At 38.1% G+C, this 27,877-nt stretch overlaps 1 protein-coding gene across 1 annotated transcript in view; it reads right to left on the bottom strand.

Moving 5' to 3' along the window:
• DDX60L (DExD/H-box 60 like) overlaps positions 1–27,877 on the bottom strand; it is a 143,204-nt gene that overhangs the window by 25,124 nt on the left and 90,203 nt on the right. The window contains 8 exon segments of the mRNA XM_078366284.1: positions 5,429–5,629; positions 12,183–12,287; positions 14,159–14,311; positions 15,530–15,695; positions 19,481–19,642; positions 22,863–22,987; positions 25,423–25,551; positions 26,077–26,181. Coding sequence (XP_078222410.1) covers positions 5,429–5,629; positions 12,183–12,287; positions 14,159–14,311; positions 15,530–15,695; positions 19,481–19,642; positions 22,863–22,987; positions 25,423–25,551; positions 26,077–26,181 — 1,146 coding nt within the window.

The following is a 27,877-nucleotide window of genomic DNA, read 5'->3' as shown; positions in this document are numbered from 1 at the left end:
ACAGAACTGGAAAAAACCACCTTAAGGCTGGGCACAGTGGCTCAAGCCTGTAATCCCAGCACTTTGGGAGGCCGAGGCGGGTGGATCATGAGGTCAAGAAATCGAGACCATCCTGGTCAACATGGTGAAACCCCGTCTCCACTAAAAAAAAAAATAGAAAAATTAGCTGGGCATGGTGGCGTGTGCCTGTAATCCCAGTTACTCAGGAGGCTGAGGCAGGAGAATTTCCTGAACCCAGTAGGCAGAGGTTGCAGTGAGCCAAGATCACGCCATTGCATTCCAGCCTGGGTAACAAGAGCAAAATTTAGTCTCAAAAAAAAAAAACCACCTTAAACTTCATATGGAACCAAAAGAAAGCATGCATAGCCAAGTCAATTCTAAGTAAAAAGAACACAGCAGGAGGCATCATACTACCAGACTACAAACTAAACTACAAGGCTACAGTAATCAAAACAGCATGGTACTGGTACCAAAACAGAGATATAGATCAATGGAACAGAACAGAGGTATCGGAGGCAACACAATATATCTACAACCATACAATCTTTGATAAACCTGACAAAAACAAGCAATGGGGAAAGGATTCCCTGTTTAATAAATGGTGTTGGGAAAACTGGCTAGCTATGTGCAGAAAGCAGAAACTGGACCCCTTCCTGACACCTTACACTAAAATTAACTCCAGATGGATTAAAGGCTTCAACATAAGACCTAACACCATAAAAACCCTGGAAGAAAACCTAGGCAAAACCATTCAGGACATACGCGTAGGCAAGGACTTCATGACCAAAACACCAAAAGCATTGGCAACAAAAGCCAAAATAGACAAATGTGACCTAATCAAACTCCACAGCTTCTGCACGGCAAAAGAAACAGTCACTAGAGTGAATCGACAACCAACAGAATGGTAAAAAATTTTGCAGTTTACCCATCTGACAAAGGGCTGATATCCAGAGTTTACAAAGAACTAAAACAGATTTACAAGAAAAAAACAAACCCATTCAAAAGTGGGCAAAGGATATGGACACTTTGCAAAAGAAGACATATATGAGGCCAAGAAACATATGAAAAAATGCTCATCATCACTGGTCATTAGAGAAATGCAAGTCAAAACTACATTGGAGATACCATCTCACGCCAGTTAGAATGGCGATCATTAAAAAATCTGGAGACAACAGATGCTGGAGAGGATGTGGAGAAATAGGAACACTTTTACACTGCTGGTGGGAGTGCAAATTAGGTCAACTATTGTGGAAGACAGTGTGGCGATTCCTCAAGGACCTAGAAATAGAAACTCCATTTGACCCAGCAATCTCATTACTGGGTATATATCCAAAGGACTATAAATCGTCCTACTATAAGGACACATGCACACGAATGTTCATTGCAGCACTGTTTACAATAGCAAAGACCTGGAATCAACCCAAATGCCCATCGATGATAGACTGGACTGGGAAAATGTGCCACATATACACCATGGAATATCATGCAGCAATCAAAAACGATGAGTTCGTTTCCTTTGTAGGGACATGGATGAACCTGGAGAACATCATTCTCAGCAAACTGACACAGGAACAGAAAATGAAATACCACATGTTCTCACTCATATGTGGGTGATGAACAATGAGAACACATGGACACAGGGAGGGGAGCACTACACACTGGGGTCTGTTGAGAGAATAAGGGAGGGACAGTGGGAGGTGGGGAGTTGGGTCGAGATAGCATGGGGAGAAATGCCAGATATAGGTGAAGGGAAGGAAGGCAGCAAATCACACTGCCACGTGTGTACCTATGCAACTATCTTACATGTTCTTCATATGTACCCCAAAACCTAAAATGCAATTTAAAAAAAAGAAAAAAACAAACAGATGACTTAGAGTATGTGGCAGAAACAAATTTCTAAGCAGTAAAGTGTTCAAGATGTAGCCTGGCTGCTTCGACCTTCCTATGCACATACGTGTTAGCAAAGAAATGACCTGAAACTGGAGCTTGTATTTGATAGGGAAGCAAAGTGTAAAAGTCTGAACATTTTCAGCTTAGCCACGTGACAGAAAAGCCTACTTTCTGGGAAGGAATTCAAGCAGCCTGCATATATTTGTATAACCAAAAGGAAGGCAAATGCTGATAGCCAAGACAACTGGAAAAGGCCTCAAAGGTATTTCAGAAACCTTTGCAGCATTCCCTCCCATCACAGGCTGGAGTGCAGGAGATCATAGCTCACTGTAACCTCAAACTCCTGGACTCAAGTGATCCTCCTGCCTCAGCTTCCCAAATAGCTGGGACTACAGGTATATGCCACCATACCCAGCCAGTGAAACTTTTTCTAATAAAGAAATCAAAACAATTAAAATAGAAACCAAATTGAAAATCTAATTTAATAAATATACTTCTTACTTCAAAAACAACTTGAATGTGATAAAATGAAAAGGTTCTGCATGTGATAAACACTATCAATTTACAAAAAAAAACTATAACTAGAAACTTCTCCTAAAAAAGTAACATATAAAAATAAAGAAAAGGATCCATATACATGGGCAGAAAAAGTCAGGTGACCTACAAGAAAACAGCGATCAGTAGGGCCACAGATTACATCTCTGCAATAGTAGTAGCCAAAGAAAATGAAGCATCAACAATTTTGAAGACGAATGCCTCAAATCCAGTAAATTTATGCCTAGTGAAATCATCCTTACTATGAAAAAACAAAAATATCTTCAAATATGCAGGAGCCCCGAAAATATCCCACCCTCATAAACTTTATTATATAAAAAACAACAACAAAGACCTTGAACTACTACTCTGTCTTCCTGGGAGATTAATCAAAATTAAGAGCTCAAGAATGGGGCCACTTTTACATAGAACTGGGTGTTCAGCAGGCACACACCTGACTCATTACAGGGTTCTGGGAAGACTCTTCCTCTTGGAAAGTGGAATCTGATGTAACTGACCATCATAATGAATATATAAGAATATGGAAAACTTGATAACCTTACAGTGACATTTAAATTTAAATTTTAATGTGAATTGTATATTCCTCAATATGCCTCTCAAAATTGTTCTGATTAAAAACCTCAGGCAAGTTTACCAAATTCTGATATCTAATTTAATACACCTGCATCCATTTTTTAAAACACAGTCACCCACATTTAAGTAGAAAAGACTGGAAGAAATATACCAGAATAATAAATCAGTTTCCTTGGAGTAGTGGAACTAAGTATGGGTTTTTTTCCTCCTTTCAGCTTTTCTATTTCCAAATGGTCTTTTATAAACAGGTTATTTTATATTTAACATATAATTTTTATTTTTAAAACAGCAATACTCTTTGAGGAAACAGTATTGAATTCCAGATAAGAATGAGGCTCTTGTCTGGAATTAAGAATGATACATTTGAGAGCAAATCCAACCTTTCATTTCAATTACAATTCTTCTAATAATACTTTAATGTAGAAATTTCTTATTTATCCAATTAATTAAGTAGCAAATGCTGACAACATAACAGAATTTAAGGTACATGCAAATCTGTTTTACCACTGTATATATATATATATACACACACACATACACACAGTCACAAACTAAGTTATTTTATCAGTGTTCACTCATACTTGATCTCCTTTATAAAGGAAAAAGTAAATAACAACATATAAAAAGAAGGAAAAAGTTAGCAAAGTGCTTTTTCCATTCTTCTCTTTAAAGAACACTAAAGCAAAATGAAACAAAACAAAAAATCTAAAACTAAAATCATAAGACCTGAAACTACCAATGAGAGTAGCTAGCATTTATATGTTTACTACTAGTGGAATATGATGCTAGGAAGTCCTTGATTTGGATTAATGAGTTCATTTAATTTAACTACAATATATAGTGGTTGTTATTGCCATTTTATAGATGAAAGTTCAGAGGTTTAGGAAAATGTAATTGCCTTTCCTAAAGTTAAATAGTCAGTAAATAATTGAACCAGGGATCTATTCCAGACCTTTATAAGTCTATAGCCAATATTCAACCACCATACTATATTGCTTTTCACACATTAAAATAGCCCTGGTGATTCTTAATGCCTTATGGTCTTTCATGGTAAAACAAAACTAATTATTTATTTTCTGTCCTGAATAAACATATAATAATAAAAAAAAATAGAAAGCATTAAAACAGTGATGAAACTGAAGAGTTATTGCTACTGTTGACCTAAAAATATTGAGGCAAAATTAATATAGAGAGTTCATTTGGACCAAGGTTGTGGACAGTTGTCTGGGACAGACACACTTCCAAGTTGTCCCGGGAAGTATTCAGTTCAGTCTTTGTTAAAAGCAGATTTTTAAAGGCAAAAGGGGACAAGAAGTGGGCTGATACAAACTTCTTTTGACAGGAGTTCTCATAGTTTTACAGAAATAACATTGATTTGTGCTTGGCTATACATTGTTGAACTACAGGGAATGAGGTATGGTGTCCAAAGTATGGCATTTTATGGCTACTTCATGTCAGTTAGCCTAGAGCCCACAGAGCAAGTGGCTTCAAGAGGTAATTATTTGCCTCTCTGGGCCTGATAATTAAAGGGCACTCACATTCCTCAGATAAAAAGTTTCTTGGCCAGGCGTGGTGGCTCACACCTCTAATCCCAACATTTGGGGAGGCTAAGTCCAGTGTGATGGTTAACACTGAGTATCAACTTGATTGGATTGAAGGATGCAAAGTATTGATCTTGGGTGTGTCTGTGAGGGTGTTGCCAAGAGATTAATATTTGAGTCAGTGGGCTGGAAAAGACACACCCACCCTTAATGTGGGTGGGCACCATCTAATCAGCTCCCAGAATATAAATCAGGCAGAAAAATGTGAAAAGGCTAGACTGGCTTAGGCTCCCAGCCTATACTGGACTCCATGTTCTTCCATTTTGGGACTCAGACTGACTTCCTTGCACATGGCCCATTGAGGGTCCTTGTGATCATGTGAGTTAAAATACTTAATAAACTCCCCTTTATATACATATATACACACACACACATATATATACATATATATTTATGTGTGTATCCTATTAGTTCTGTCACTCTAGAGAGCCCTGACTAATATAGTGGGTGGACTACTTCAGCCCAGGAGTTTGAGACCAGCCTGGGCAACATAGTGAGACCTCATCTCTACAAAAAAATAAAATAAAAATTAGCTGGGCCCAGTGGTATACACCTGTATTCCCAGCTACTTGGGATGCTGAGGTGGGAGGATCACTTGAGACCAGGTGATTAAAACTGCAGTAAACCATGATTGCACCACTGCACTCCAGCCTAGGTGATACAGTGAGACCCTGTCTCCAAAAAAAAAAAAAAAATCCGAAAAGAAAGTTTATTTTCTTTCTCACCACAGACTTCTAAAAGAGCAGCAGACCTGACTACAGCCAGGCCAGTGATGAAGACTGAACCTCAGGCAGGGTCTAGCATGGTACCTTCGCCTTGGCATCCTCTGGGTCATCTTTCTTGGAAGCCAGCAGCATGAGTCGCAGGACCAGGGTTATGCTGAGAGGAAACTGCCCTCTCAGCTCAGGAACATTGGATGCAATGAGTCTTTTTATTTTGGGCAATGGGACATCAAAGAAATAGACATCTCCAAGCAGGTCTTGACCTCTTCTTCCAGCACGACCAGACATCTGGAAGCAGCAAAGGATCACAATGTAAAACCTCCTTAAATAATTTCCTAGGAATTCAAAAGATCTATGACTTTACACTTGTTATCCTGGACTGCGTTAAACTGTGCATTTAGTCCTGAAATGAATCCCTGTTAATATGGCATTTAAAAAATACAGTGTGGCTGGGCAAAAGAGATAATGAGGGAGGCATTGTGATGCATATTTGGTCCTAGACCCAGTTTGCTGGCATATAATTCCTAAAATCCTTGGACTCTCCAGTATCTTTGTATGTTAATGAGTTGGCTGATGGCTGGCAGTCTCTAGGCAGCTTTGGGATAGGGACTTGTCACCATAAAGACCAAGGCATGATTAGAGGACTGAGACTTTCAGCCCCTTCTTGCAATTTCCAGGGGAGGGAGAAGGGTTAAAGGTTAAGGTGATCACCAATGGCCAATTCATCAGGCATGTGTCATGACGTTTTCATAAAAACCTAAAAGGACTGTCTCAAAGAGCTTCCAGACAGCTAAACATATGGAGGTTCCTGGAGGGTGGTGTGCCCTGAAGAGGGCATGGAAGCTCCTGGTCCCATACCTTGCCCTCACAGCTCTTCTGTATCTGCTATAACATCCTTTATAATAAACTGATAAATATAAGCATTTCTGAGTTTGATGAGCTACTCTAGCAAATTAATTGAACCCAAAGAGAGGGTCATGGGAACACTAACTTGAAGCCAATTGGTCTTAAGTTCCAGAGAACCAGACTCGTGACTGGTATTGGAAGAGGGGGCAGTCTTGGGAACTGAGCCCTCAGTGTGTGGAATCCAACACTATCTTCAGGTAGGTAATGTGGAATTAAATTGAGCTACAGAACTGATTGCTCACTTGGTGGTGGGCAGAAATCCCAAACATTTGGTCACAGAAGTCTTCTGTGTTGATTGTAGTGATTATTATAGAGTGAGAGAATAGAAAAAGCAGTTTGTGTTCTTCCTCATATTCAGAGGCAGTGTCATTAACAGGTATCCCTATCAGACAACTGTACTGGGCATTGCACAATGATATGTAAAAGAAACTTACAAATGAAACCTGCTCTCCAGGAGCTTACATTCCATATACCCCCACTCTTTCTCACCACACACACACACACACATACACACGGAGGGGGAGAGAAAGAGAGAGAAGAGACAGAGAGAGAGAGAGAGAGGAATAGAACTAGAGAGTGGCTTAACTAGGGAAACTTTTTTGCAAATGAAGGATTCAAACTTCTTCTGTTCTCATGGGTTGGAATAGTTGAGCCCTGACTGGGTGGTTTCAAGCTCCAAACCAGAAGACTCTGTCAGATGTTTCTTTCAAACAGCTAGATGTGGAGAGTTCCAACCATACTTGGAACTGTTCCCTATTTAAGTCATTTTCTCTAACTCTTTTAACAAATAGAGTTAAAAATAATAAAAGTTAAAAAGTGTGCCTAAGCTCCTTGAGATACATATCATATATGTTGAATGAGACAACATTTTGAAAGGCTTCGTGGAAGAGGTATGTTAAGGACCAACTCTTTGTAGAAGAACTAACAGCCATGTATTCAATGCTTAGTATGTACTAGGCCCTTTATATAAATTAGTTTTAGGCTTTGTAATAATCTGGTGAGGTAGAGAGTATTGTCAGCCCTATTTAAAAATAAAGCAGGACTTCCAGTGTGATGTGGAAAAAAAAAGAACAAAGATAAGAAAACTGAGGGCAGAGAAGTCATGTAGCCACAATCCAACAGAAGTAGCAGAATCAACCAATCCCTGATATTTTTTAATCAAAGTCCTCAGAGACCATGTGAGCCTGCCTCTGGAATCCTAAAAATTAGATTCCTGAAGATTATAGGGTAGACAACCCATGCAAAAAAATGACTGCAGAGAAGAAAGTAAGAAGACAGAGATTAGAAAGAAGGTTGGAAACAGTAAGAAGATTAGATTGATTAGGACGAATCCTCATGAGCATGAGAACATACATATTTTAGATAGAGAGCAAAGGGATCTTGTTGACACAGGGCTTGAATATTGCCAACACTGCTATATTTCATCCTAGAGTAGAATTAGCATCAATATTCCCTCATCGGAGATGACATGAAGAAAATATGCTATCCATCATCTGTAGCACAGAATAGAATACAGGCAAATGAGAACCAGGAGGACTGTTGTTAAAGAATGTCCCTGGCCAACAGATAGAACAGACTCCTGTGGCTGAGGTGCTCAAAATTAAAACAGAACCAGGCAGCCATGGCAGGGTGAGGGAGTGGTCATGGACGTTGTGTTCTCAGAAAAATGCTGTAAAGGTGTCAAAGGACCTCCCTTCCTGCAATCAAGCCAAACCAGCTGCTTTTGGTGGTGCCAAGATCAACTGTGGTTGGAAAGCCCCACTCCTAGCTGTTTGAAAGAAACATCTGATGGAAACTTCTGGTTTAGGACCTTGGAAACCACTCAGTCAGGGTCAACTATTTCAACCAATCAGAGCTGAAGAAGCTTGAATCCTTCATTTTCCAAAAAGAGGATCTGATTGAAAACAAGGTTGAGAACTTTTAGTAGTTAAGCCAAACCCTCCCTTTGTTCTTTGGAGAGCACACTTTCACTTGCAGTAAAGGCTGAGTTTCTCCAATCTGCAGATTGTTTTCTACAGAAAATAAAACTCTGTTTTGCCTCTGCAGATCTCATGTCCTTTTGTTAACACTCTTATAATAATCCTGGGTAAAGAATGAAGGAAGAAGGGTGCTGCTACAGAAATTGTAAGACAGAAACCTGAGACACCATGACAGGACAGTCATCAGATGCTTTTTGAAATAGATTAAGCATCAAAAGCAAAGGAGAGAAAGGCATTAAAGAACTCCAGAGTGAAAAAGTGTGCGTAGTAAATGAAAGAGGAAATGTTTATTAAAAACCTTCAATGTGTCTTTTCCTATTCACTTAACCCTTACCAAGGCTGTGGGGTGGTGATTATCATGGACATTCTGGAGATGGAGATGGTGAAGGAAGATCCCGCCATGTAGACATCTCACCTGAGGTCTCACATCTGTTTGGCAATAATCACCTCATGCCCACAGATTTTCCATCATCATGGTTTTCATTATAACACAACTGAAAATGGCAGCCAGGCATAGATGGATGCAATTGCACAGCAGAAATCATCAGTTCCACAAACACTGCGAGCATCTCGTCACTCCCATGCTAATTGTTATTAGGGATACAAATTCCTTCATGGAATTTACAAGAGTACAGTGCATGTGACCAAACAAGCACAATCACATTTCCCCAAAGCTGGAGTAATCAAAGAAAACTTGAAAGAAAACAAATAACAACAGTTCAATCAGAAACTTATAAAAGGGGCTAGAATTTCAGTCAGTAGAAAAGGAAAAGTCTCTAAGAGGAAAAAGCAGAGCAGAGGTCCTGATGAACAAGGTATAACAGAAATGAGAGGTCAATTACTAAAACAATTTGTGCCAGAAGGTTCTCACTAGGAAAGAACAAGAAATAAATATACATATTTTTTAAAAATCACATGGTGAGCAGAATGCAAAGGGCCCTACTAATAACAGCTGGCATTCATTGGGCACTTACTTTGTACTGGGCACAGCTCTGAGTGGTGTACACTTTTCAGTTAGTCCTCATAATCACCTTCTGAAATATAATCACTGTCACCATTGTATAGATTGAGAAACTGACACCCAAGAAATTAACTAACTTGTTCGTGATTGCACAGCAAGTAAAGAGTAAAGCAAAGATTCAAGCCTAGGGAATCTAGGACCAGATGCTCCTCTATTAATCATTACACACACTCCTTCAGAAGCACTGTGAAGACCTAGCACATAATTACCTGAGGCAAGACTTGAGCCGGGCCACCAGTGTCGGTGGTGAGAACTCTCAGCAAAAGAGAGGCAGGGCAACAAGCTGGGCTGAATGTAACAACACTGACACGGTGGTGAAGAGGCCCAGGAAAGGACACCAAGAGACTGACAGCAAAAGGGGCATTCTGATAACTAGAGAAATCCCAGGCTTATGCCAGTAGCAAGACTTCCGGAGACCCTGGGAAGCAGTGAATGTGTTTTTGTTTATGGGAGAGAAATGACTCACTGGGGCCCAGACGCAGACTGTGGTAGGCAGCTTTCTCAGTGGCTGCTCCCAATGAGTCTAATCATCTCAGCTTCCTGCTATTCACAGCCTTGTGTAATCTGCTCTCCTTGATTATTGAAGAAAAGCCAGGAAGGTGAAGCTAACAAGTATTCTCTTTATTTTACAGGCAGTATAGTCCTATGAAGATTGAGTGACATGAGGAAGATATGTAGGAGCAGGTCATGACACGCATTTGACTATAATATGCCACTTCAAGGAATACATAAATATTTTTAAAAGACAGAAAATGGAAAGACCAAAAAGAGACAATGGCATGTAAGCAGAAAATCCCTATCATTTTTTTCAATTAATACAGTAAAGTGTATTCTTCGCTTTAAAAAGGTAATATAAAATACTTAGTTCAGGGTTCTGTAATACCTGCTGTGCTAGGAAAAATCACACTCCCATGAGACTAGATGCCTATATAAAAGAAAGCACTAAAAAAAAAAAAAGGAAGATGCATAGCTTCATGTCATGTATTCAAGCAGATTTAGAGAAAGAAAAAGATTCTTATACAATGGACAAAAGTCACTGAAGTCAGTTCCTACATAACCAACTTTGGAGACTAAATTTTATATTTCTAAATAATAACTTATGTTGCATGAGAAAGATAAATCTACAGGTAGATTTACTTTTTTGAAACTTTAGTATAAAACATAGTAAATGCTTACTTCTAGTTGAAGATATGTCAAAACACTGACATGAAATCAAAATAATGACAGCTAAATTAAGACTATAGATACAGGATCATGATGAAAGTGAACTGTGTGAAATACTTTGAGTACGATTAACATTAAGTGGTCTCAAGTGCAAGCAGTAGAACTAACATTTTCTGGTTCTCATTGTAAGGCACATCCTTATAGACACACTGTAAATAACATGGAAATGGCATGGAAATACATTTCTGATTTCGGTGCATTTCCCTAAACAGAGCCAACCTGACATTTTGGGATGATGAGGCAGTTGTTCTGGGGTATAAGTCCCATAAAGATCTGTCACCTGACCCTCGAGAAACAAACGAATCCATCCAGAGACAAAATATATTTTATTCTGTCCTAGGAGATAATGCTAAGTCCTTAGGGCAGGATAACAAAGTTGTTTCATTCTCATTATGGTCCATAATGAATAAATGATGTTGGATTTCTTCCAAACAAGAGAGTTTGGCAAGGAGGAGGAAAAAGGACACTATAATTCTGAAGGAAACAAAAGTCCCTTAAGACAAACTTTCGTCACTGCACAAAAAAGAGAAAGACTGAAAAACTCCAGCTCAGAGACTTTCTGTTTTTCATAATAGCACGTGCAAAAGGTGACATGGTCCATAGCTATACTTGAGAAAAGAAAAATACAGTTTTTAAGATTGAAACAGCAACATCCTAAAAAAATCATGAAATAGATATGAACTCATTTTATCTGTAAAATCACAATCTTCACATTCCAATCTAGGAGAGTTCACATAATCTACATTTTAATAAGAAAAGAGAAAAATTTCAAGAATAAGCACAATGAAAAAATTTATATTTTATAATTTATCGTTCATATTTTGAGACTAGGCAAAGATCACTGACAGTTTTTTTTAGCCGTGTGTAGAGAGGAGGTGGTTTTTCTTCTCTTTGACTTACAATATATGTCACAGATAGAATGTCACATAAGGAAATGAGAAGACACTCAGGTGTGACATCTTTGTCATTGTGTCTAAATCTCTGTTATATGGCCTTTCTATTTTTATTTTTCTCACTCTCAACCTTGTTTTTCTTTCATTTATCTCTGTTTCCTTTCTGGCCTTATAATACAGACACATTTTTATCCTCGATTTTTAACAAGTTATCTAGAAACCTCCAGGTAACAATTACTCCAGAAATTCCACTAAAATGATAATGAAGTTTAAAAAAAAAAAGCATAAACCCCCAAGAAGGTGAATTGCATTAAAGTTTTAGAATTTGGAAAATAGTTGGTCAATGACCCCTAAATACTCAAATTTGCAGCAAGGAAGTCAAAACCTACCTAATTTAAATGACAGGATTCCCAAAACACCCAGGAATTTATAATACCAAGTGCCACACACAGAGAAAGGCATATTAAAGGAAACAGATAATACAAGGAATTTCAGACCATTTTACATATTCCCCGAAAAATAAAATAAAAGAGCACTACAAAGGATTCAGAATCAGCACAGCTCTATATTTCTCAAGAAATATAAATACTACACTAAGATTATTAAGTCAATAAACTCTAACTGTGAGAAAACAGTGAAACATTAATCACACAACATGAAACAACAAGATATAAGGTTACTCAATTCAAAAATGCTATGCCTCATAGAAAGTAAAAGGAACAACAGAAACTGTAACCTGATACCAGATGCAAATGCCACATGGTTCACTTTTTCACACCTGGCTTTCAGCAGTGGGAGTAACAGAGTCATAGAGTTACCTGTCTGTAATTTAAAGCATCCAGATAGACTGAGTCTTGAGCAAAAACAACAGATTTGCATGGCATGTGGATCCCCAAGGCAAATGCTCCAGTAGCTGTCACTACCTAGAAAAAAAAGAGTTAATTCAAAATATATCATATCTATAAGGACACAAGATCTGTTTTCCACTCCAGTGACTGAAGAACTCTTTGAGCTTGATAAACCACATGTCATTAAAATTAACATACCAGCCACACTCTTCTTACAACTGCCTATTCAAAGAACACTGCTACTTCAGCATCCTGTTGACATTTGCTCACCCTAAAATAATTTCACCCAAATCTCTATTTGCAGCCTCTTTCTGATCTCTATATAAATGTCCAAAAAGACTTCCTGCAGCATCATAGTTAGATGCACAATAAATACATGTCCAGTGAATGCAGGAATGAATGAACAACCAGCATACAAACTTCCTTAAGATGGGGTAATAATGTTTTGCCTTACATAGTCTGGACAACCACCTTCCCTTATTCTCATGTTTGTTTATGGAGGTTTTATCTAAACAGATAACTGATCTAATTAATTAAAGCATAATAAAGTTACATTTTCCTTCTTATTTACTTTCTTAATATCAGTTATGTGCCCACTCACCTATTTAATGCTAGGTGCATATAGCTGCTCTCTCTTCCTGTTAAATACATTGATATTAACCTGTGCCATAATTATTTTAATTATTTAATGATAAAGAGTAAGTGCAAAGACTTTCTAATTGATATTTATAAACCTATCCAAATTCAACCCACTATTTGTTCATCTTTAAAAGTTCATCAATAAAAAGGATAGAAAGGCTCAAATCAGTAAACTTTAGAATTTAGCTATAATGAGTATCATTTTTTTTAAAAAAGTGTTCTTTTTTTAAAATGCAAGCTCCCACATTTTCAGAATAACACTTTTATAGTGATCTGACTATTCATTCATTTATTTATTCACTTATTTACTCATTCATTACCTTTTACTGAGCCACTACTATGTGACAAGGTCTACAATATTGAGTATGATAAAATTGACGTGATCTCTGCCCATAATTAATAACCTTTATGAAAACTTTTTTTCTGGTTATTAATGACAAATAAATTATATCTATATGACAAATTTATTATTTAATGACAAGCAAATTATACCTATATGAAAACTGAGCAGCTTTTGTTTTTATAAACAGCAAGAAACAACTTTTGATATCTAATATTCCTCACTCTTCTTAGGATTACAAAAAATAAACACTCTGAATAGCATGATGACTACACTTCTACACAACTCTTCACACACAGACACACACATGCATATGTGCAACCACGCTATAAAGCTGGTGCTTGTTTTTCCAAATCCCCCTAAAGAAAACTGACTAGGTAATTATATGAACATTCTTGGTGAATTTACGGAGACTATCTCCACATAGAAAGAGAATGTTCCAAGCTTCTGAAACATACCAACAAAAAGTTAACAAACATTTAACTACGAGATCTCCTTACCCTCTTTCAACTTCCTTTGGGGGTGTTACATCTATCAACTCTGTCTAGAACATGTTAGTCTAGTGCAAGCTTTTCCAGTTCTTAAGAAAGAAATGTCTTTCTCTTAGATGAGGTATGACATTGGAAAATAGTCTGACTAAAAGTATAGTCATTTATACTAAAAGTATCAATATCCTTAAGAAATCTCTAGGGTAAAATTTTAAGAGCTATGTCCTAGATACTAAGTGTTGAAGGGTAAAGAGTTATGTAATAGCTGTACTACTTCAGTATAAATATTATTTTTAAGTGTAGAAATAGTTTTTAAACTCCTCTCATAAATGGGAAAGATGGAGAAGCAGTTGAGTGAGTTGTAATAAAAAGACACTGGTTAGATGATTAAAACAACTGGTATAAGTTTTTACCTTTTACTGGTATTCAGCATCATATATGCACAACATTATTTTTTAAATGCAAAGAAACATACCTACCCTAATAAGCCCTTTTGCAAAGAGTATCTCAACTAATTCTCTTTCTTTAAAATACATGGCGCTGTGATGATATCCAATCCCCCTTTGTGCTAAAGTCGTCAGTTCTTCGCCTTTTCTCATGAATTGCACTCGTTTTAACACTGTATTCAAAGTCTAAAACAAGAAAGGAGTGTGAAACAATTGATCACGTATTTTATTTAATTTCAAGTTCAACCAGAATCAAAAGACATTTTCATGAACAAATCACTGACACCTTGCACACAGTGAGGCTGCCCTTTGACCCTGAACCTATGTTTCATATCTACAGAAACAATCTGCCTATTTTTGCGAACAGACTCCCTCAGAGGAGAGACACCCAAAGAGAGAGAGAGACTTCTCCAAGAAGGCAGAGCACGTTCTCTACTCCAGATGATCCAAGAATTCTTACTTCTTACTGTGAACCACTCACAAGTCATATCCAAACCCCTTAAAATATCCATACTCTCACAGCCTCACTTCTAAGAATTTATTCTCAGGAGGAAATCCAGCAGCTGGCAAAGCTGTCAAAGGTAAAATCGTATTACAAGAACAAGAAAAAATAATAAGATAGCCTGTGCAGCCTGGAGTAAGACAACTCGTTACATAAGTCAGTCACCCACAGAAATATACAGTATGCAGCTATTCAGATAATAATGTAGCTCCATTGTTGCTGGCAAGAAATAAATAGTTAAGGGAGGAAAGAAGATTGCAGACGAATTTGTATATAATATGGCCTTATTTTATTAACAAATAAATACACAGAATATCTATGTGAGTGTGGACGTTTGTAACTACGGACCACAGGAAAAAAGATCTGAGAGAACAGTGAGTCTCTCTGAGCTGTGACATTATGTTTATTTTTATTTTTATTTTCTATTTTCAAGTATTTCGGCAATGAACATAAATTGCTTGCATAATAAATAATGTTTAAATGCCATACCATCCTTGGGTATTTCAATATCTGTTTAATGAGATGTTTTGAATGTTATATAGAAAGTCTCTGAAATTGAAACTTTCAGTTGACATTATTTAAAATATGTGTCACACATACTCAAAAGTGACCAGCATTAAAATACATCATATTGAATTGAGTTCTACAATTGAGCTATAAACTAATGCAGGATAATAGAGTGAAATAAAATTAGAGGCTGATATTCATACTGAGCAAGGAAGAGTTACCTAGAGAACTTTAGCACATTAAATTGGGATAATCGTTGCAAAGCAAAAAACATACAGAGATAATCCTGTTTCAAAGGTATTGCACAAGTCATCTCCGTGCTCAAAGACATGAAATTGTCACTATGATAACGTGTCACAACTGTAAAGTATTCTATTAATAATTGTCTGACATACCAACCCATTCTCCTCGGTGATCTCACTGTGCAGGGCACTGACATCAGCATATGTGCGGCCTTCAGAGATTTTCACACTGTTCAGCTTCTTCAGGAAATTAATATATTCGGGCCTATCCATTAGCATTCCTTCCAGTTTTCCAGCCCTCTTCTGTTTTTTTTTAATACTATTATTTTCAAAAGAAAACTTTTAGGTAATGAAAACCCAAGAAGCCTAAGGCCCCCAGATTTCCCTTCATTATCCACTATTTCATCTAGAAGTCATGGTCCTTCACTAGCAAAATCCCCTGTATTTTCTTCCTTTTCTCTGCATGATTTCTCCTCCTTCATGCTGTAACAGATATCCGGTTCTTCTCAGGACAACTTCTGCTCCTGAATCTCTCTTGAGCAGTGGCCAGAGCACAGTGGAAAAGCAAAGAGGGTGGGTGTGTGGCACAGTCTAGAAGGAGTTGGCACATCCCCTGATCCCACTAACTCTGTTCTTATAAAGAGGGTCCCAGACAGAAAAGGTACTTTAAATAACCATGCTGAGAGCAGAGACCCTTCATGACTGGGTCCAAGAGAGAAACTGATTATAGCAATCAATGTTCTTTATTTTCATGGCCCATATAGTTCATTACACATTCAACTTGAAATGTAGTTCCTAGTCCTGAAAAAAGACAGACTAAAGAGAATCAATTGCCAAGACAAGCTGGAGCTCCAACTTCTCTCTCCCAGATCCTTTTCCCTTCTCCTATGGTCAAAAAATATGCACAACAAGCAGAAAGAAGATAAAAACAGGGGTGGAACCAACAGAGAGTTTGCCCTAGTCTTAATGAAATGTTTGAATTGGAAGGGCTATGGAAGTCATTTTGAAAACCTTATCTCCATATGTGATATCAGAAGGTGGGGTCTTTGGGAAGTGATTAGGTCAAAAAGACAGATTTTTTTATGAATGGGGTTAGCAACCTTATAAAAGAGGCTCCAGAGAGATCCCCCACCCTTTCACCCTATAAGGACACAGAAAGGACAGCTCTCTGTGAACCAGGAAGCAGGGCCTCACCAGACAGCAGCTCTGCTGACACCTTGATCTTGGACTTACTAGCCTCCAGAACTGTGAGATATACATTTCTGTTTAGAAGCCACGTAGTCTATAGTAATTTGTTATGGACTAAGACAATGTGGAGGGGAGGTTTCATTATTCTCTCCAAAGTATTTATGAAGCACTATTACTGTGTGCCAGGCAATATGCTAGTATGGGGGGACTCCAAGAAGAATATGCACAACTCTCGTAGGGGAACTCCCAATCTAAAGAAAATGAAGATATGAAGACAACTGCAATGTGGTGTTATCACTGATCCAAATGCTTCAATGATTCAAAGTAGAATGAGAATGAAAGACAAAGGGTAATAAATCTATCTCAGGGAATCATTATAAACTTCAGAGAGAAGAAAGATTTAAAACAAAAGATGTGGGAGAAACGAACAGATGTATGAGCTAACAGAAAGGAAGGCCCACCAGGTAGATGCAGTGCCTAGTACATAGACTCGGGTGGTGGAAAGTGATTCATGCAAGGAGAACTCTGGTGAGATAGAGACTTACCACAGAGGAGTGGCAGGAAATGATGATGATGCCACAGAGGTAGGCAGGGAACAAATCATGGTGACCCTTGAATGCCATGCTAAAGCGCCTACCTGAAGTCCCACCTTCAAGCTGGGGCTTGAAATCTGGGGGCTGAATTGCCAGTCCTGTGGACTGAAGTTGGAACTTATGGTGCTTTTTCTGGGCCTGCCTGTGACCTCCCATGGACCAGTCAGCACATGCTTCCTCCCCTCTGCAGCCCATAAAAACCTCAGACTCGGCCAGACTTGACTCAACAGATGACTAGCTGCAGAGAGACTCCAGTGTCTCCTCTCTCCTGAGAGCTGAGCAGATGTCAGGATCACCAGCTGTGGAGAGGAGTTACCCACTCCAGGACCTCTTCTTAGCTGAGAACTGAGGACTCGACAGGATGACCAGCTGCAAAAAGGAGCAACCCACTCCAGGGTCTCCTCTCTCCTGAGAGCTGAGTACTTGACAGGATTACCTGCCTGCAGAGAGGAGTAACCCACTCCAGGGTCTTTGCTCTGCTAAGAGCTCAATACTCATCGGGACACCCCACTTCCAGAGAGAAGCTATCCACTGCAGTTCTCCTCTGAGCTGTTCCATTGGTCAATAATACTCTTCTTCACCTTGCTCAGCCTCCACTTGTCTGTGTACCTCATTCTTCCTGGATGCAGGACTAGAACTTGTGACCCACCAAATGGCAAGGCTAAAAGAGCTATAACACAAACAGTGCTAAAACACTTGCCACATTGCCCTTGCTTGCCACATTGTGGGTTTCAAGAAGGAGAGAAGAGAGAAAGAGAGAAGAGCTGCAGCCTTTAGAGAAGCCCAGACCTAGGAGCTCCCCAAGCCAGGGCTGTGAAACCCTTTTTGGGGCCCTGCAGTTCCTGGCATCTCTGGGTACCACCATGTTCCCCAGTGCCAGCCATGGAAGCTGCTTGCAGTACTCCTGGTCCAGCTGCAGCCATACAGGAAGCTGGTGCCTGTGCCAGTGCCTGGAGCTGCCAGCCTCTCTACAGCTGGCATGCCTGGCTGGGTGCAGCAATGGTGCCACTGGCCGCAGAGATTTCTAGCCAGAAAAGCAATACCCCAAGAATCCCATAACAGAACAATCAGACCAGTAACTGTATGTCAATAACATTGGAAGAGGTAAACCTGGAACAAGAAATTACACATGAGAAAGACTCTAGAAAATCCCAAATAACAAATGGCAAGGACCTGAACCAACTCAGAGCCAGTAAGTGAGGATTGAGAGGATGGCAATGACAGAAGAACATTTTGACCATAGAACTGTCAGAATTAATCAGACCTTGGGGAAATAAAAAATCACAGCAGTGAAGTTCTACCCCTAGCATACAATTGGTATGGCAATTCGTTCTATAATATATCCTTTGGTTTTTAAGTTTTAAGTTCAGAGGTACATGTGCAGATTTGTTAAATAGGTAAACTTGTATCATGGGAGTCTGTTGTACAGATTATTTCATAACCCGGATATTAAGCCTAGTTCTCATTCATTATTTCTCTCAATCCTCTCTCTCCCTCTTCCTCCCACCCTCCACCTTCTCATAGGCCCCAGTGTGTGCTGTTCCCCTCTATGTGTCCATGTGTTCTCGTCATTTATATCCTACTTAAAAGTGAAAACATGTAGTATTTGATTTTCTGTCCCTGTGTTTGTTTGCTAAGAATAATGTCCTCCAGCTTTATCAATGTCCCTGCAAAGGACATGATCTCGTTATTTTTCATGGCTACACAGTATTTCATGGTGTACATGTACCACAATTTCCTTATCTAGTCTATCATTGATGGGTATCTAGATTGATTCCATGTCTTTTCTATTGTGAATACTGCTGCAATGAATATATGCATATACACATCTTTATGATGGAATGATTTCTATTCCTTTGGGTATATGCCCAGCAGTGGGGTGGCTGGGTTGAATGGTATTTCTGTCTTTTGGTCTTTGAGGAATCACCACGCTGTCTTCCACAATGGTTGAACTAATTTACACTCCCACCAATAGTGAATAAGCATTCTACAGACCAGGAAACCTCCAGGTTGTGGCCTGGGAACATGAATGCAGGTTACGGCTAAGAAGGCTGAGGGCCTCCCAGGAGGCCCAGTTGATTCTCAGGCTTACAGGTTGTGGTTTCACCTCTCCTGACTCCTAAATGAAAATGAACCCTATCTACATGTATAAGAGGGATTCCCTTCCTCCCATCCTCCCACCCAAATTTACTCTATTTGTAAAAACTGTGAAACAATAACCAGGACCCCTTTGTGGCTCAGGTCTCTAAACATTTCTGACAGTGACTTATGAATATTTTAAGTCTTCAGGGGCCAATTTGTTTAAGTAAATATTAATACTTACATCTTTTCTTCTTCCTTCATAATTCTTTCAATTTTTGTAAGTTCTTCATTTATATCAAGAATATAACGATGACACTCAGGGTGGGGATGGCTTTTTGTCTTTGTCTTCTCCAGAAAAGCACACATACTTCCAGCTCTTTTTTCCACATCACCATTCTTAAACCTTATAACAAATGAAAACAGTGCTTTGAAAAGACTATATTCATATAGTAAACCAAAAATAAAATTATACGGCCCCTCAATCATCTGAATAGATTTCACCCTAGGCCAGGGCACTCTAAAATGTAAACTGAAAGAGTGGTTTAAGCCACAGTGGGAAGTGGGGGTCGCACACGCCTCACTGTACCCTCCAGCATTCACATCAACACAGAACTTAGGTCTGATAAGAAACATCCACAATCTATTCTCTCTGAAGCCTGCTACCTGGAGGCTTTGTGTGCCTGCTAAAACTTTGGTCTCCACAACCTTTTATTATTATTATTATTATTATTATTATTATACTTTAAGATCTTGGGTACACATGCAGAATGTGCAGGTTTGTTACACAGGTATACACATGCCATGGTGGTTTGCTGCATCCATCACCCCATCATCTACATTAGATATGTCTCCTAATGCTACTTCTCCCCATCCCCCCACCCCCTGCTATTCCTTCCCTAACCCCCCAACCCCCAACAGGCCCCGGTTCCACAGCCTCTTATAACCCAGACATTCCTTTCTGTTGATAACCATTTCAACCAATTCCCAATTAGAAAACTTTTAAATCTACCTATCATCTGGAAGCCTCCCTCCCCAACTTTGAGTGGTCCCGCCTTTCTGGATCAAACCCATGTGTATGTTAAATGTATTTAATTGATGTCTTATATCTCCCTAAAATTATAAAACCAAGCAGTACCCCAACAACCTTGGGCACATGTTCTTAAGACCTCCTGAGGGCTGTGTCACAGGCCATGGTCACTCATATTTGGCTCAGAATGAATCTCTTCAAATATTTTGGGGAGTTTGACAACATCATATGTCCATCTACTGCAATCATCTTGACATGTAATTTGCTAGAAAAAAAATCTTTTGGCTTAATGTATGGAACATCCAGTAATATTACACTCATTATAGGCTGAGTTCTCCACAGAGTTTTTCAAATATTACTTGTGAGGCCACAGATTTACTAGCATGTTTAGAAAACAGACTTCGAAAAGGAATCTTATGTAGCTGATGAGCATTAAATTATTACACTGAAGAAACAAAGACTAGGAAAGTCTACTATACACGGTAAGAAAAAAATAATAATAATAGCAAGCAATCACCAAGTTCTATGTGGTTTAAATACATTAACTAATTTAATCTCTACTATGACGTTATGAGGAAGGTAATATTATCTCTGTTTTGCAGATGAGGAAGTAAATTCCAAAGGAAATTTTGAAATGTCTTCAAGGTTACATAGCCTACTGGTCAGGTTGCAGTTAGAACCCAGGCAACTCAGCTTCAACTTCAGAGGCTGGTTTTTTTTTTTTTTTTTTTTTTGAGACAGGCTGACAGGCTCTTTCTCTGCCACCCAGACTGGAGTGCAGTGGTGCAACCGTGGCTTACTGCAGTATAGGCTGTATTTTTTACTGTACTTTTAATTTTGCCTCCCTGTTCATAGTAACACAAGTTAATATGCAATGCCCATATATTACTGGTTGCAAACAGTGTCTTAAATGATAATATTAAATGATTCTTCTTACTGCTTTAAAATAAACAAACTAGCTCACCTAGAATTAATTTTCCTTCTTTAATCTCTCTGATCACCTATGACAAGAGTCCAGTGTAAAAAAAAAAAAATGTCTAGTGATCGGGCCTCAATCAGTCATGTTTTCTACTGATGAGTTAAGTGTTTTATAGAAATTACTTTGTTTAATCCACAACACAACCCAACAAATTAGTTATTATCTCCATTTTTCAAATGAGGCTGCAAGTGGGTAAACAGATATTCAGAAGCCACATAGCCAGAGGAGGGCAGAGCTGGAATTTAAGCTAAGATCTGACCCAACGTGTATGCTCCTGACTCTGCCTCTACATGGGCACCAGACACAAAACATGCACCATGCACGTTTTCTGGAGTCCAGATTAAGGAAGGGAAGTTGATTAGCTTGAGCCTAAACCAACTGTCATAGAGTTCTCAATGTTCTGGTGGTACAAAACAGCAGACTCAACCTAGGATTTCTGAAGCATATGTTAAAAGACAACTGGAGACTCCATTCAAGCAGCAAAGACCTCAATCCCAAACATTTAAAATACCTATTCACAAACCTGCACGTTCTGTACAGGTACCCCAGAACTTAATAGTACAATAAAAATAATAATATTTTTAAAATGTAGATGTATACCAGGGTACAAAGAATGAATCCCATTTCTACTTAGACTCCTATCCCAAAGTCATTTTTTCAGCCATGCCTCAGTGCTATATAGGAGTACATTTGTTTCTAACTAAAATTCAGAGCCACACTGCAAGAGTAATCTATATAGATATTGTAACATATTGGTAGAATACTTCATTTGTTTACCTTGGTCCGAGCACAAAAGAAGAAATTTTCTTGTAATTCCCCACATTTGTGACTTCAGTCATCTGCTCTTTAATTTCTCTCATCATCATGTTTTATTTACTCACCACCAGCACCAACTTTGGATGCATAACAATACCCATGTGGCTTAGTACTACCATTAAACATATCCGCATGCCTATGTGTTTGTGTATTTGTCTTTGCAAATGATTTCGTATTACCATTGGATCAAGGTGCTGGGAATTTATTTTATACAAAACTTCTGTAGTTACAATAATTTAAAATTCTCTTGGCTAAATACGTTTTTTGGTTCTGATTATGAGAATGGGTCCAGGGTACATAGCATTACCTACTTAATGTGCTCCAGTTAAGTTCTCCCAATCAGAGAGAGATGCTAAATACTACTCAAGGTCTTTTTATTATGTCACACGATACCAAGGAATGCCTCTGAGCTTGGTTTTCTTGGCTATAAATTAAAACCAAACATTCAATAAATTTTGACTGCTTTATGTGTTTGACCTCTGTACATGAAAAAAATCAATTTAGTTCCTAAAAAAACATTTCTAAATTTAATGATAGCTACTTACAAAAAACAATTAGAAAAACAAAAAACATTTTTAAGAATCAAGAGTCATGGAATTAAGATGAAAAATGTTATGAGGATTGACCTAGAAGGCTGACCCATTTCTTTAAAAATAACATCTATATTGTTTTTTAAAAATGCAACAAACTAGTAAAAATAGGCTTACTTCTCATTTATATACAAATGAGACTAATTGAAAACAAAACCAATCAAAAAAGTCTCACATATAAACAAAGATAAATTAAGTTTCAAATACTTACAAAAAAAATATTGCAGGTAACTTATCCATTTGCCTTAACTTTTCAACAAGAAGAGGAAACATGTTTACCATATCTTTTGAACTAGACGATGAATCTGGACTAAGGTTCTCCAGTACTCTTTTGACCTAGAGTAGTAAGTTAAAATTATTTAAAAAAAAGAAGAAGAACTAGAAGAAGAAGAAGAATTTGCAGAAACAGAAGAGAGAAAGGGATTATTTCGTTTTCTAAAATTAGAAGCATTTTTCATATATAGTCTTTTGTTGGTTTTAAAAATAGTCCTTTTATAATATACTATCAAGTAGTGGTAAAAAGTCAATGGAGTCACAGACATGTCTATATTAAAGAATAGACAAAAAATATATAAATATATGATGTTTTTGTAGGCACTACAAGTCAGTAGGATAAAGACGTTCAGAAAATGTTGCTGTTTCAACTGTTGCAGGGAGAGTGACAAAGAGTTTCTCCAATTATTAGATGGCAAAATACCTGCCAAATATGTTGAGAAGTATATAAAATCAACAGTGGAAAAGAACCTCTTAAAATTTAAAAAAAAAGTTTTTAACTATATCTACCAATATTTTGAAAAGGTATAGAGGCATATTTATAATGCTTAACTAAAAATTCAAAAAAAAGAGTAAGTCACAGAGTGATCAACAGAAGTACAATAAGTTGTTCACTTTAGATACTGTTGAAATTCTGGGTGGTAATTTTTATCTTGCTATTCCATATTTTATTTTATTGTATTTATTTATTTATTTATTTTGAGACAGAGTCTTGATCTGTTGCCAGGCGCTAGGCTGGAGTGCAGTGGCATGATCTCGGCTCACTGCAACCTCTGCCTCCTGGGTTCAAGCAATCTTCCTGCCTCAGCCACCCAAGTAGCTGGGACTACAGGCGCATGCCACCATGCCCAGCTAATTTTTGTATTTTTAATAGAGACGGGGTTTCACCATGTTGACCAGGATGGTCTCAATCTCTTGACCTCGTGATCCACCCGCCTCGGCCTCCCAAAGTGCTGGGATTACAGGAGTGAGCCACCGCGCCCAGCCTTATAAATTTTTATAAACAGCATCTACAACATTTTTAATCAGAAAAAAATGTTATTTTACATCAGGAAAATTAACATTAAATTCCTTTACATACTATACAATGGAAAAACATTGATGAAATAGTTAAGTGCTATCATGAATACATTTTCTTGACAAACTCATTTTCCATTTTAATTATCATTTGAGGGGTAGAGAGTAGGGACATCCTTGGTATTCAATTTTCCCCTGATTAACATTTAATGGAACATAGCATTCTGTGCCAAACAGGCTAAATTATTTGTAATATTCCCTTATATCAATACCATTTTTTTTTTGAGAACGAGTCTCCCTCTGTTGCCCAGAGTCGAGTAGAGTGGCACAATCTCGACTCACTGTAACCTCTGCCTCCCAGGCTCAAGTGATTCTCACACTTCAGTCACCAGAATAGCTGGGATTATAGGCATACACCAGAAAATCTGGCTATTTTTTGTATTTTTATAGAGATGGGGTTTCACCATGTTGGCCAGGCTTGTCTGGAGCTCCTGGCCTCAAGTGATCCGCCCATCTCAGCCTCCCAAAGTGCTGGAATTATATGTGTGAGCCACCATACCTGGCCAACAAACATCATTTTTGTCTTTATTTCTTTTATCTCTGAAGAAAAAAAGGCAAATAAACATGATACTCAGTCAGCAAACTAGAATCAAAGATCCATCAACCTTAATGCTCAAGGATATCTTTGCTTCTCAGCATAGCCACCCGAGTCTGTCATCTGTAAATTTGCCTAAGCCTCTTTCAAGTATACTTAAATTTTCTCATTTATCATCATGTACATGAGTTTCAGAAATTGGTTATTTTTATATAATTTATTTTTATTTGCACAAAATCTTACTTAGGTTAGCCCCTGTGCTAATTCCTGATTCCCTCAGCAATATTGGTTCTCCTGTTAAAGTCAAGGGTTCTCTATTTTTAGCTGTTTGTAGCTGTTACCGAAGAAACCAAAAGCCTACAACACATGTTTTGTTTGTTTGTTTGTTTTTGAGTCAGAGTCATGCTCTGTGGCCAGGCTGAGGGCAGCGGCATGATCTTGGCTCACGGCAACCTCTGCCTCCTGGGTTCAAGCAATTCTCATGCCTCAGCCTCTTAAGTAGCTGGGACTACAGGCGCATGCCACCACATCAGGTAATTTTTTTGTATTTTAGTAGAGACAGGATTTCACCATGTTGGCCAGGATGTTCTCAATCTACTGACCTCGTGATCCACCTGCCTCAGCCTCCCAAAGTACTGGGATTACAGGTGTGATTACCACGCCCAGCCTCTGTGGCACATGTTTTAAAGGGCACTGAGCTAAGATATGAAACCAGTCCCCTCCTCCTTTTTTCTACCTCAGACTCACTAGATAACATGTTTAAAAGGAATTACAAAAATAAAAATTGGAATAAAAAGATTACAAAACTGTCATTGGCTAAATTATTATGCAACTCCAAACAATTAACAGTTAAGCGAAACTTTGTCCGAGAAACTGTGAAAATTACCTGCTTCACTTTGCCATTTTTAATCCAATTTGTTAATTCTGCCTTTAAGTTTTCTTCATATTTTCTAACATCCAACTTCTTAATGACCACTTTATTCTTAAAAAGAACAAATTCCTCTGGACACAATTCCTTGGGGGTGGGAATTATCACAAAATTAAGCAAAGCTATGTGATCTATATAGTAAGAAAAATACAATGATGTGTTTGAGTTTACTTGTCTCCTTAACCAAATTGCAAACTCCCGAGGTCAGAGGCTATTAAACATCTTTTTGCCTCCCCACAATTTCTAACACATAAACTTATGATGATGGATGAGCTCGTCAAATGAAAGAATATAAGGCACAGCTGACAAGAAGATGAAAATGAACAGAGAAGGGAATGGAGGAATCTAAGTCCAAAAACACAACTAAAGTAATATGGCATCCCAAAAGCTAAAAGAATAAATATTTTCGAGAATTATAGAATATTTCATGTTACATATGATAATAAAGTCACAAAGAATGTCTGAGAATCAGAAAAAATAACTAATTATTTCAAAATAGCAGCATCAACCAAGTAGAGAGGAGAAGTGTACTTACCTGCAGAGTAATTTTGCCATATTCTTGAATAGAATTAACTGAAGTTAGTTTCCATGAATATATATTTCTATATTTACCTAAGCCCTGGGCCAAGTTTCCCAGACTTGAACCATGGTATCATAAAGCTGGATGCTTTCTTGAGGGGTGAGTGTAAGATCAGGTGGGAATCCATACTTTTCAATCTGTGAATAAATGAATTAATGGATGGTTGAACAAATAAAATTACAATGTTTGTATTTCCTTTATTTTATCTTATCTTTCACAGCTAACCCCTCAGGTCTTTATCCATGAATCCAGGGACATTAAAAGGCAAAAAACTGGAATATTTCACCTCTGCAGGGATCTGTTAATAAAATCTTAACAAAGTAGCATCTCTAACCTGCTGAAACAGAAAACTGCAAAGGCCACTAATAAGTTTCAGTATTACTTCCTGAGACTATTTGTACTAGATAATAAATGAACACGGCTCTATGAAACAGCCCCAGAATGCCAGTGAGGGTACTGGGTGGCTGGAAAATATGAGCACTTACAGAATAGCCTCAATTTAGATATAAAATATACTTTTCTTTTTGAAATATCCCTTTGAAACAGACATTAAAATGTGTTTAGTGATGAAGATGATTTTATGGATACCAAGCCATGTAAAAAGGGACAAAGCTTTGTCCCTAGAGACCCAATATAAGAACTGGGTTGGCCAGGCGCAGTGGCTCACACCTGTAATATCAGCACTTTGGGAGGCTGAGGTGGGCAATTCACGAGGTCAGGAGATCAAGACTATCCTGGATAACACAGTGAAACCTTGTCTCTACTATAAATACAAAAAATTAGCTGTGCATGGTAGCACATGCCTGTAATCCCAGCTACTTGGGAGGCTGAGGCAGGATAATCCCTTGAACCCAGGAGGCAGAGTTTACAGTGAGCCAAGATCATGCCACTAGTGAGACTCCATCTCAAAAAAATAACTAAATAAAAAATAAAAAATTTTTTAAAAAAGATCTGGGTCAACTTTATAAGGACAAAGACCCTCAGATAACCTTCAGATACTCAAAGAAATTTCTACCTGATGGCTACCTTGGTTACTGATCAGCTCTGCCTTAAGCCTTGAGAACTCACACACTACTTTTCCTCTCACAAATACTGTTGATGTTAGTCATGTGTGAAGCACTGCAGAGGGTACAAGAACAAATCCCATCTCATAGCCTTTGGGTTCTCTATGCCTTTGTCTTCAATCACTACTTCTTCTCATCTATTATGTACACAAGGGATAAAGTAACATCTCCTAAACCATAACACCAAAAAGAAATGTTAACGATGAAACGTCTATGGGAAAGGCCCTATTAAACAAGTTAACCAAGTATCTTTATGTCAAGGTTTCTGTTATATTCATGTGCACTGCGAATCTCCAAGAAAGGGATAAGACATCACACTTCTCCCAAACTTACTTGAGGTAGGAACGCTTGTTTTGAAAAATACGTATTCCTGGTTCCGAGAAGATTGGAAATACTGAGCTAAAGGAGCCACTCCAAAGATAGAGTTCAGAAGGCAAAGAAGGCCTGTTTGGTGGACTGTGGGATTAGAACCCACTCCTTGGAATTCTGTTTGTTGTTGTTGTTGTTTTCTGGTTTTTGTCTATAATATGAGAATGGCAATGTCTTCATTGCTTGTCTTCATGATGGTAGTAAGATTCAAAAGAGTTAATATAAGCAATATTTCCTTTTTGTAGTTATGTTATTCAAAAAGAATCATCATTTAGCAATTCTCAGATTGAATTTATGAAGCTAGCTAGTTGGCATGGACTTCATTTGAACACACTAGTAACTATATTCATTATCTCAGAAGGTGAGGACTTCAGTATCTCATAAATTGCATCTTTCAGGT

Source organism: Callithrix jacchus, chromosome 3 (assembly GCF_049354715.1).
Source record: "Callithrix jacchus isolate 240 chromosome 3, calJac240_pri, whole genome shotgun sequence".
In the NCBI taxonomy this organism is placed as follows: Eukaryota; Metazoa; Chordata; class Mammalia; order Primates; family Cebidae; genus Callithrix; species Callithrix jacchus.
The sequence above is the reverse complement of the archived record's forward strand: the minus strand, read 5'-3'. Positions and strand labels throughout refer to the sequence as shown.